We start from the raw sequence: 12,756 nt of genomic DNA, 5'->3' as shown, positions 1-12,756 counted from the left end.
CAGAGGTCTGCACGTGGGAGGATCATTTCTAGCTTCTGTAGAGTAACAGTGAAGAGTGGGTGGGTGGGCAAGTGGCTAGAACACGCTAAGCTTCATAGAATGACTACTGAGCAAGTAGCTTTCCTTACAAGCTGCACAACAGAAAAGAATTTTATGCAATCTTAGGGCCAAGGACACTTGTTCTTTGATAATTACGCTTCCTTCAGCAATGCTTACAGAATATTGTTTTTCCAGAATCATCAACAAGCTACCAAGTTTTGCAGTCATCATTTTCCTCTATAAACATTTTGTCTGCCTTCTCTTTAATATATTTTTCTTAATGGTAGTGAACAGAAATATAAATAGAACTTCTGGCAAATGAAGCCAAAATCCATTGCTCATAATGAATAAAAGCATTAAGAAATGATAGAAAAACTAGGGATTGGCAATATTACCAAACATTATAATAACCTTGTGAAGTGATATTTTCCAACTAAAATTTAATAGTCATTCAATTATGCCTCAGTAGAGATAAAAATACAAAGTTCTTTCATTCAGTTTTATCAGAGATAATAACCAAACTGAGCAGGTATTACCTCAGAGTCATGTGAAGCTGGCTTTTGAATGCTAGTACTGATCAAATGTCCAAACTAAAGTCATATGTCCCTCCTTGGTGTCATAGCTTGCACTGGGATAGAAATTATAATGGCTAAAAATAAGAATTAATGCTATATTCTTGAAGATCATCTTTAAATTTATGTCATTATTAAGAAGATAAAGGAACTAGAGCTATATCTCTCACCAGGCACTAAACTAAAATTGAAATGGATTAAAGATCTAAATATTAAAACAGAAACACTAAACCAGCTGGAAGAGAGGTTAGGTAGAACTCTTGAAGATATTGGTGCAGGAAAAGATTTCATGAACAAAACCTCAGTGAAACGTGAGCTAGCACAAAGAATCAAGTGGGATCTCTTCTTATTAAAAAGCTTCTGCACAGCAAAATAAATCACCAACAGCATGAAGAGACAAACCATATGGGAAAAAAATTTTACCAGCTGTTCCTCAGAAAAAGGTCTACTATCTAGAATATATAAAGAACTTTTAAAAAATTGCACCTCCCAAATTTAAAGACCCAATCCAAAGATGGGAATCTGAAATGAACAGACATTTCTCAGACAAAGAAGTAGAAGTAGGAAATAAACATATGAAAAAATGTTCAACAACATTGATCATTCAAGAAATGCAAATGAAAACAATGCTGAGATTCCACCTCAACCCTGGAAAGAATGGCTGCTATTATAAAATCAACCAATAACAAATGCAGGTGGATCTGTGGGGGAAAAGGAACACTTCTCCACTGTTGGTGAGAGTATAGACTGATCTGACCACTGTGGAAATCAGTATGGAGATACCTCAAAGAACTAGGATTAGAGGTCTCATTTGACCCAGCTATTTCCCTATGGTTATCCTCCCAAAAGCATTAAAACAATCATACCACAGCGATATATGTGCATCCACATTCGTAGCAGCACAGTTTTTAATAGCTAAAACTTGGAAACAGCCCAAATGCCCATCAACTGGAGACTGGATAAAGCAAAGGTGTTTTATTTTTTTATAAAATGGAGTACTACTCAGCAATAAAGAATGAGAAATTAGAGATATTTATAGCTAAATGGATGCGTATTGAGGGTGATACGCTTAAGTGAAAAAAATAGGACACACATTTGCAAATAGCAAATAGTTTCTCTGGTATGAGAAACTGAGAGTGCAAATAAAGATCAAAATGTATAATAGATATTGTGAAATAGAAAGAAAACATCCAAAGGGGAAGGGGAAGTGAGAAGGATTGGGGAAAGGAAAGAAGGGAATGGAATTAATATGAGAAAATGAAAAAATGGAAACCAAGTCTTTGTAAATAGAGAGGGGTGGAGGGGGTGAAGGGAGGGCAGGGGAATAGGAAAAAAATAAGAACCACAATAAATTATATAAAGGTACCAATCTACAATGGCGCATGTCATTATATTGTATATCTAAAATGTATCAATAAATTTAATTTAAAAAAGAAAAAAAAGAAAAAATGCTATATCAACTCAAACCTTAAAAAAAATAAAGAAAATAGATTCATGCTCCATCTTTTTCTAGTATTGGTTGCATCATTTGTCTACAGCCTTACCTCAAATAATACCCACTCTCTGTTGCACTGGGAATATCTGATGTAATATACTTTCATCCCTTTTCTCTTTCCTGTTTTCAAATTTTCCAAATTGGAGGTCAAATATGGCCATTTTGATAAGTTAACAAATAAAAAGGATAAGCTTTTTAATAATGTGAAAATTCGGGAAGCTGACTGTAAAAAGTGCATCAGAGCCGGGGATTTAGCTCAGTGGCACCACACCTGCCTTGCAAGTGAAAGGTCCTGAGTTCGATCCCCAGTACCAGAAAAGAAAATAATTGCATCACATTTATTTGAAAACTAGACTTTGCCTGGATAGCAAAGGCTTTGTCTCCTCTTGAAAATGACCTCTGAAGTGAGGAAAGAAGTATTTGCAAGATAAATTCTTCTGGGTCTTTTTCTGGTGATACAAACCTTCATGGGTCCTTGGAATTATCTAGCCTCACCACCAGTACTAAATATAAGAATAATGATATCCTACACACCTACTCATTAGGTATATCTTCATTTCATAATGAGAACTGCCTATAGAAATACGTTGGGTCAGATAGCAAAACCTTTAGGCTATCTTTGGGACAGACATCAAGTAGAGCCACTTACATGAATTTAGTGTGTTCTTATGTTTTGCAATTATAAATATGATTTTAGAATAAAGAGAGATGAGTATAATATATTACATTTTCAAGTGTGTATTATGTAGTAAAAATATGGATAAGTGAAGAAATCAATAGAATAGTTCTTCCCTGCTTTAATTTCAAACTCAGCTAATTCCTCTCAAAAAATGTTAGAAAATAATGGAATCAATTTAAGTCTTATTCTATGGATAAGAACATTAACAATAATGTAATAAAGTTATTGGCCTAGATTAGGAAGTAACTGGATTTGAGTTAAATCTACCAATCCCTAATCTACTTATCCTGTGTGAATACTCTACTACTTCATGTTTGAGATGGATAAGGTTGTTGACAGTGAATGAAAACTCAAGCTAAGGTAATATTTAAAACATTATTCTTTTGAAAAGTACATGGAACACATGTGACACTGAAAAAAAACAGCATCTATTTAAACACAGGCAATTTAATGTAGAATGTCCTATACAAAGTCAAAACCAAAAGGCATGATTGACACTCAAATTCTGAGACATTTTAGAAATAGCAGTTAATTTCAATTTATTTTACTGATTCAGGAACAAATCTATAGTAAGTGAATGGGTTTTTTTCTTCTTTCATTAACTTTTATTGTATTGTAAACAGTAGCACATGAATGCCACTGGCACATAAAATAGCCTGTAAATTCTACTCTTTGTGAATGGTAGAGATATTTTTTCCAAAGTACTAAAATACAATATATTACCAAGAATGAAAACTCTAGAATATTATAAAAAGGTAGAGAGTCATTTGAATTTTTCCCTTTCTTGGTGAGTTTAAGTGGATACTTAAATTTCTAATGCAACAGCTATTGATGTTCAGAATACATAACCACAAAATATTCCTTGTTTTTCTCAGTACTCTTTTTTCTCCTCCATAAAGAGCCATTTAAATATATTTTACATTTTTATCAATATGCCTTTAAGGTATGATCCCCTTTCTAGCATTAGACTGTCATTGCAGCAGTCATGATGAGAATTTTCAAATGAAACATAGAAATACCCCTTCACAACAAAAACCAGATTCCTAGAGCAACAAAGACATAACAGGGTCAGACTATAATAGTAATACTTTAATATTGAGACTCTGCTGGTATAGAATTATCTTTAAATAAAGAGTTATAGTCAAATTATTACATGAAGTTTTGAACAATTTATCCACAAAATGAAAGGTGGTTCAGTGATAAACTATAGTTTAGAATCATACACAGTTATTACTCTTCAAAGAAATAGCAGTTACAAATATAATTTTCCCAGCATGGTGAATAAAATATGTATACAATCAACTTATTTAACACAAGGTTAAAATATTTAACAATACACTGAAAAAACCAGAAATAAACTAAAGCAAGAAAAGAATCTAATTATCTAGGATTTCAAGTCAGAAATAAAATTTGTTTGGTATCTCTTTGTTATTAATATTCACATAATGCTTTCAACCTTTTATTTACCAAGATACCCTTCTTAAGTTACCTCAAGTCCAAAAGGCACAACTAACAGAAAATGAGAACTAAATTTGAATTTATTTATGCACATTGTCAAAATGAAATTTTGGTCTCAATAGTATTCCTGGTATTTAATTTTCATTTCATTAAATGGAAAGCACAGCCTGTAATTTGAGGTGGCTATAAAGAATTATTATTGCAGTTTTACTCAGGAGATATTTGTAACTTGTGTCTTATAGACAACCAATCTGGAGACAGGCTGTACATTTTTGTTTGTAATGCACCAAATCAACGCTAAAGGATCTCAAATTTCAGAAAGTTGGTGACATGAACTTTCAAATAAGATTTACAAATTTTCCTACATGCAGGAGGTGTACTTAGTTTGGAATTTGCAAACTGTAACATCAAACTATCCCACTAAAGCAGGATGCTACAATTTTAACGGTGGTACTGGCCTCCACAAAACTCAAAATTTTAATACATTTTAAATGGGCAACTAAAATGAATAGACACTTCACAGAAGAAGCATAGATGTCCAGTTAATACATAAATAAATGGTCAACGTTACTACCTGTTACAGCAATCCAAATTAAAAGAACACTCAGATTTCATCTTACCCCTGAAAAAATGGCCATCATCAAGAAACACAATAACACATGTAGACTGTTGGTGGGAATGTCAACCAGTACAACCACTTTGGAAATCAGGATGGAGACTACTCAAAAAGCTGAAATTAGAAATTTAATTTGACCCAGCTATTCCACTTCTAGGTATCTTTCCCCCAAAATTAAAGACATCATATTACAGTGATACATGAATACCCATGTTTATAACAGCATAATTCATAATACCTAAATCTTGGAGGCCAACTATATCTCCAACAACAGATAAATAATGCAGATGTAGTATGTACACACAATGGAGTACTACTCTGCCATGAATCATTGCATTGTTACACATGTCCAACCTCTCCAAGGCTTATATTGAGACTAATTAAAACTGACATATCTGGCAAAGATTCTAAAAGTGTTGTTCAATTCACCTAACTAAAATTCACCTAATTCATTTTTACTTCTGGAATTCCTTTTTTTTAACACCTTTTTTTTCATATATGAGGCAACTGAAGCTCATGGGTGTTACCTACATTGTTTAGAGTAAATAAGCTATTTGGCAGTTGATTCCAGCACAACCCAATTTTCATTAGGTTTCCCAAGCTTCTTTGAAAAATTTGAAATTTACTTTCTCCACCTCTAGATCAATTCACTTAGATATCTGTACTTGAGCAAAGATTTATTACTTCTTATTCAAAATCAAAACCTGACATTCCCTGAAGAATTCTGTAGTTGTAGGTTGTAAAGAATGAGTCCTATGTAAATCAGTTGTTATTTATTTATTCATTTATTTATTCTTTGTATGTGTAAACCAGAATGGTTTTACATATGTGAATAATAATACACATACACAGTATATATAATATATAGGATTATTCAGGTCATATATATGTACATATGTAGTACATATATATAATTTTGCATATACTGTACTTCTAAATCAAATTTATGGCTGTATATCAGTTTTTTCCTTTGACATCAATCCGGAGAACACCCTCTAGTTGCCAACTGTCTCATTACTGATACCACATATCCTAAGATAAAGTAGGAGGTAGGAGCTCCACGCCTCTGCAGTCTTTCCTCTAAATAAACTATCAGGTATTCTGAAATACTTTTCAGTGAAAGAAAAAATAAAGAATGCTAAATCAAAACTTTTGAATGACTGTTTTGCTGACCCTGCTATTACAATTAATATATTTATCATCAAAATAGATCTTTAAGTTTCAATAAGAATCTGTAAGTCAGGCTCACTTTAGTACATTTAATTCTGTAAATATGTACAAATACATGTAAAATCCATAGCTATAAAAATGTGTCCAATTCCCTTAACTAATTAGATAACATATAAATAATTTACTTAATATTTACAACCCAGCTCCCAATATTTCAGCTACATTTAACTTACTGAACTTTTGTATTTCATTTGCTAAATTACTATTGAGTTTAACATAGTATCCTTATTCCCACAGCTATAATCACTTCAAGAATTTCCTCCTCAAATATTCCAACTGTCTCTAAATTGGTTGCCCTTCCAAGGTCTTTCATTTTCCCTGCTGTTCTCAAATCTAATAATAGCATTCTATCAACTATATACCTTCAGTGGCTCCCTATGACCTAAAGGATAAATTCCAAATTATGTAGCATACAAAGCTTGTCGCAATCTGGCCCCAATTTGCTCTTGTTCATCAAATGTCATTATTTCCCTCTTATATGACTTGCAGGCATGGCATAATTGTGTAAATGCCATGTTGTTTCCAGACTTCAGTATACTTTGCACATGCTCTTCCTTCTGTAGGAGGCATCCCTCCCACATTTTTCCTATATGGAAAGCATTACTAAACCTTTCAGGTTACTCAAAGACCTCCTCACTTCAACAAGGGTTTCTCCATTCCTGCCTACATTTTCACAACATTTACATATACTTTAATCTAATTTATGGCCTTACCTGCATAACAGTTTTCCCCATTGACCTTTGCTTTCATGACAGGCATTTGTTCATCTTTATAACTCTAAGTCAAACATAATGTATGGTACAGAAAGGTCAGTAAATGTTTGTTGAATAAATGAATGGGCAGAGTTAAAGTACATAGACATTTAAAATGAACCGATGAAGATGAAATTTAAAACAAATTGATGCAATGATTCTGTAGGAGTCATTTTATGTTATTATATTATTAATGATATATCATTCTATTTTTATCCTTGCAATAAAATCCATGAGAATCATTTATGTGTGCATACATATGTCTTAAAATGTTCAAATGTCTTAAAAGTACATTTCTATGTTCCTCAACTAGCAAAGTGAGTAATGTATTTTTTGGGGGGATGTGGCCTTAACTTTGTAAAGTTTTATTTTGAGTTTACAGGAAAGCAAGTTGGGGCAGAGACTTAGCAGAGAAAGACAGATAAGAATTCACCAACAATCTGGAAGGTGCTTGTGCCTTGCATGTACTTTAATCTTTTTTTACAAAAAACAAACCAAAAACATAAACTTTTGTTTAAGCCACAGAAGTGAAAAACTTCCCAGGTATTTGGGTTGTAGAACTAACTTCATTTATGAAATTGCTGTATAGTTTAAATAAGAACATGTTTAGGAAGAAAACATTTTAAATCATGAAGTTCTATTCAGAGTTCACTTTTCTCCATTGTGAAAAAGAGTCATTACACTGACATTTTTCATACATTCATAATATTTTCAAATTACTTTGTCCTGAATGGTATGTCCTTTCCTAATGAGCTTGGCTTCTGATTTAATAAAGAAAATAAATAAGAACAGTTAGTCCTGATCTGACTAAGACCAAACCTATAACTGGTTATTACTGACCAAATGAGTACAACTGCCACTGATACAAGAAGCCTCATTATACACCTATGGACAACATTCTCTACATCTTCATTCAGCACACGCAAAGAGAATCATTCACTTGGCAAACACAGCAAGTGAATGGTTCTTTCTTTCATTGGCTATAGAGTTTAATTCAGGGAAACAACAGGTAGCACCTCATTAGTAACTACCAGGTAATAACTTAAAGACTGCATTCAGGTATTGGCAGAAGTCTAATAAGGCACTTAATGAATTTTTCATTAGTCTTTCTGTGAAACCCTTCAGGAGAAAGTATTTCTGGTGACAGTTACTCTTTGGCTTCCTTTTACTCCCCACTTGAGCCTCAAGGTATTTTCAAAATCAAAATTTTAAAAATGAATATCTCACTAGACAATATTTCACCCAAATATTGTATTATATAAGAAATTTAATACAGTTTTTCCCTGCTAATATGTGTTCCTCTACTCAAAGTCACTACCAGCACTGTAATTCAAAGACACTTTGTTCACATACATTTAATTTTGTAGTACTGATTTTCCAAATCATGAGTCATCCCTACATGTTACATCATTTAAGAGAATAGCCAGAGAATTAACAGTATTTAATAATCCTCACTGTATTTTTAACTTACACCCTTAAGCCTCAGATAAAGGTAAGTATTTGCTACTGTAATATATTTTTAAATATTTTCCTAAAAATTATATATATTTTATTAAACAGTAAAATTTTAGCAGAAATTAATACATTCACAATAACCTAGTACTTTTTATGAATGCTTAGGTAGAAATGATAAAAATGCTCATAGTTTCATAGGGAGATACTAATTTCCATAATTATCGATTCTTGGGGAATATAACTTCCAAATGCTAAATGTGATTTCTATTTGTCAACATTACTTTTGTTGTAATTAAAATTCTAAAGTGATATTTAAATAATTCTTTACTGAAATTGCATTCTGCTGATTTTTTTTATTGCCATAATTGGAATATCAACACTTAAATAAATGATTCATTGAAATATACTCATCTTATCTTAGGGCTTTTATCCTTATAAAAGCATCTCTAAAAACTTCACGTCAGCATTTCTCGTTAAAAGGTTGTATCTGTTTAAACATCATTTGAGAGGAATTTAGCTGAAATTATGAAGCAGTGTGACTTTAGTGCAGTTTATGCCATTTTTTTTCAAAATTTAGTGGCCTCATCCTTCTTAAGGCTGACCACCAGCGTATATTTTCAAGGTCTCTCCTGATGCTTAATAATAATCTTTCCTTCCTTCTTATTTCTTTCTCTTTATTTCTCTTCCCAAGATTCTGTCCTAAATTTAACCTCAGAGAAAAAAAGCAATCTGATAATCTAGACCAAATAAAGAGGTAGACTTTATTTGGGATCTTTCAGTGAAAATTATGTTTAAGAGATGATTGGAAATAAAAGTTCCTGGTAATAAATATGATGTGAATTCACCAAAGAATAATAGAATGATTATTTGTTTTAGTGAAAATTTAAGTGCTTAAAAAACTGCCTGCATTCAAAATTTTTGAAGATTCATTTAAATTATTGTAGTGTTTTTTCATGAATATTATGTTTATCATGGAAATTTCACTTCTCTATTATATCCTCATCCATTATTTTTTTAATTACTTTATCTTCAGTCATCATTTCCTCTAATAAGCTATATCATTATCCATTACTCTACTGTTATCTTCATTTATATATAATTCCTTCATTTTTGTGTTTGATTAAATAGTGTTTTTTAGTCTACTAAGAGACATAAAAGTGGAAAAATGAGGTATCTGTAAAACTTTTTATTCATTCATTTTTACATTATTTCCTGACTCTTACTCTTTTTTTAAAACTGTTTTTTCATGTTAATATTTGTTGCTGCAGTTTATTAGATAAAAGTAAATTTAATTTTGTACATAGTTCAATGGATAAATGTTAAATAATATTATTACACTGTAAATAAGGAAATATACTCTACTCAGTTTTTAAAAAGAGAATGCAAATCCTACTAGAATGTAGTAATAGTTTATGAGCAAAATTCTTCTATTACAGTTTAATTAGAACACATGTAAGACTTTATATCAGTCATTTACTAAAATATTTGGAAAATTGTATGAAAGAAAACATTACTATTATCAAAATTACTTATATATAAATTATATAATTTTGAATAAATACATCTATTATTTAATAATGTACTAAAGGAGTCTAGCTATGTCACCTTAAATTAAGAAATGTTTTTGATGAAAGCATATAAACATATATACAGTTTTTAAATGATTTTTTTGTACCAGTAACACACTGATGCATTCGCACTGCTACACCAACCTTTGTTTCTGTGAGATCCATCCATGTTGCTAAATTCAATGTGATTTTCATCAGCCCAGTAGAGTCTGTCGTTGACATAATCTATTGTTAGTGCCATAGGTCTAGAAATCCTGGTTTCTATGACAACACTCTGATTGGATCCATCCATGCCAACACGGCCAATATGAGGATACTCACAGCAGTCAATCCAATACAAATACCTAGGAAAGAGAATCAATAACCATTTTGTTTACAAATGATCCAAGAGTGAAACATCACAAAATATTTCACTACTTTTTCTCAACTGTTCCCAGAATAATTCTTGCTATCTCTCTGAATAATTTTATAAGTGGCAACAAATGATAGTTGCCCCCAAATTTTTTTAAAAAATCTTATTTTTGGAAGAATAAAACTATATTTATGCCTATGCCTCTCTGACTCTCTCTCTCTTTGCCTCTCTCTCTGTCTCTGTCTCTCTCTCTCTCTCCCTCTCCCACTCTCTCTCTCTCTCTGTCTGTCTCCTTCTCTTTCATTTTCTTATCTATGAGAAATACAAAACAAATATAAAGGTGTATGTGACACTTGTTTGAATATATACTGTCAATGTAGTAGTCACTAGCCAATTATGATAATTTCAGTTTAAAATGATTTAAACAAAATAAAATTACATGATCTGTATTCATCTTCACATTAGCCACATTTCAAGTGTCCAATAAAAACATATATGTCATGGGTGTTAAATTTAACAGCACAGAAAAACAGAATTTATGTTATCACAGAAAGTTCTAATGGAAAGCATTGCTTGAAATTACTCTTTTAGACTTGGAAACAACCCAAATGTCCATAAACTGGTGACTGTTAAAGATGTGGGTTTTTTAAACATAAAATGGAGTATTACTCAGCCTTAAAGAATGAGAAACTACAGACATTTATAGCTAAATGGATGCGCATTGAGGCCACACTCTTAAGTGAAATAAGTAGGATACACATGTAAATACCAAATTGTCTCTCTAGTATGAGAAACTGAGTGTAAATGAGGACCAAAATATATAATAGATAATGTGAAATAGGATGCAAAGGTTCAAAGGGGAAATTGAATTCTGTTAATCCAGTTAGGTTTTCTAGAGTTTGTCCTTTCTTTTTGTTAACTATAATGTTTGGTAACTACTTCTTCAGATCTTGAAGATATACGATTAAAATAATGTGATTTGAAACTATTATATAATGGTTACATACTGGAATATTTGGTTTAAATTTAAAATATCCTTTAAAATATCCTCTTCCTCTTCCTCTTCCTCTTATTTTTTTGGTACCAGGAATCAAACTCGGGTCCCTGCACCTGTGAGTCAGGCGGCAGAACTACTGAACTAATTTCCTGGCCCTTTTTCTTATAAATTTTGAAGAGGTAACTATATTCCAATATTGTACTTATACCTTGAGAAATTCATAAAGGTTTTCAGGAAAACCGCTTATCAAATACAGGGCCGGCATAAACAATCATAAATAAGAATCTTTTTTTGTGTTGACAGTCATTTCTGCATATACATAAAAGCATGCGTTATGAAGATAATAAAAAAGTTTTTTACTCGACAAAATATCACTGAAAGCTTAATTATGTATGGTGTTTGAGAGGAGAAATTATTTCTGTTAAAGACTCAATGAAAGGTGTGAAATTGTGAGCAGAGGCTGAAAGATAGATCTGAGAATCAAAACTTGCTTGAGTTTATAAATATCAAGCTTACCTTTCCTAGGCCAGCATTGTAATTGTTATTTAATAGTTTCATATGTCTGTATTACATCTGAACACATTTTGAAAATTTCAAATCAGCAAGGAATAATAGATACTAAGTCCCTCAGAAAAACATTTGTGTCTTTGAATCTTAAATTATTTTTAGTATGTTATTCTTTTGAAAAATAGACTCGTGAGTGAAATATACCTACTACAGAAACATTCAATCCACTGCTTTTTAATAATGTTACTAAAGAGCACTTTGCTCTCTATAACTTAGCAATAGAAGAATAGATACAAAATAAGAAACTGTATCTGAAAGAAGTCATAATGCAAAGTAGTCTATTTTGTTGAAACAAATCAGAGCTTCTCTCTTTATTTACTGACCTTGACTCTTGAGAATGCTAGTATTATATATTTTCCCTACTGAAGAAAATATGCTTATTCCAGATGCTCTCATAGATTTTATTTGATCAAATGCATTTTTCCTTTTATAAATTATTTTAATAAACATGTACCAATGAATAAAAATGTGAAACTAAAATTTCCATACTTTTGATAACAAAAATCTAAACTGGTTTGATTAGAGACATCTACATATGTGCATGCAATCTACATATGCTTGGTCTTGCAGGTAAAGTATTTTAAAAGTAAAAATTAAATTCAGTCATAAAAATATTTTAAATTATTGTATATTATTTAAGTTTTTGAAGACATTAATAAATTGTGAATTTCAAATGGTGTGACTTCCATATAACTGCAATTCTAAATTTTCAGTTTACTATAAACTTTGTCACCCAATTAGTATCATATTCATGACCATTATATCAAGAAGAGAAAAGACATCTTTCATAAAGCCCAATATCTGTTACATCACTCTAAACAAATCTGGTAAGAATCCCAGGCATGAAATCCTATCCCTGACATACAAACCTTTAATTACTTATTGGGCCTAAATATACTTCTCAAAATTACTTCTCACTTTTAAAATGTATGAAATACAGCTCTAGTGGGAGATTATATTTATAATCTCACATTGT

The 12,756-nt window shown here is 31.4% G+C and overlaps 1 protein-coding gene across 11 annotated transcripts in view; it reads right to left on the bottom strand.

The window, feature by feature from the left end:
* Lrp1b (LDL receptor related protein 1B) overlaps positions 1-12,756 on the bottom strand; it is a 1,848,437-nt gene that overhangs the window by 236,891 nt on the left and 1,598,790 nt on the right. For all 11 annotated transcript variants that reach the window (XR_015445151.1, XM_087195526.1, XM_087195530.1 and 8 more), the window contains one exon: positions 10,009-10,208. Coding sequence is in view for 10 of the 11 variants with exons in the window: in XM_087195526.1 (XP_087051652.1) it covers positions 10,009-10,208 (200 nt within the window). In the remaining variant the exon portion in view is untranslated. The remainder of the gene's footprint in view (positions 1-10,008; positions 10,209-12,756) is intronic.

The sequence above is a fragment of the Heterocephalus glaber genome, unplaced genomic scaffold (assembly GCF_053883595.1).
Source record: "Heterocephalus glaber isolate CG9 unplaced genomic scaffold, H.glaber_assembly_v1.0 deba00000347, whole genome shotgun sequence".
NCBI classification, from domain to species: domain Eukaryota; kingdom Metazoa; phylum Chordata; class Mammalia; order Rodentia; family Bathyergidae; genus Heterocephalus; species Heterocephalus glaber.
The sequence above is the reverse complement of the archived record's forward strand: the minus strand, read 5'-3'. Positions and strand labels throughout refer to the sequence as shown.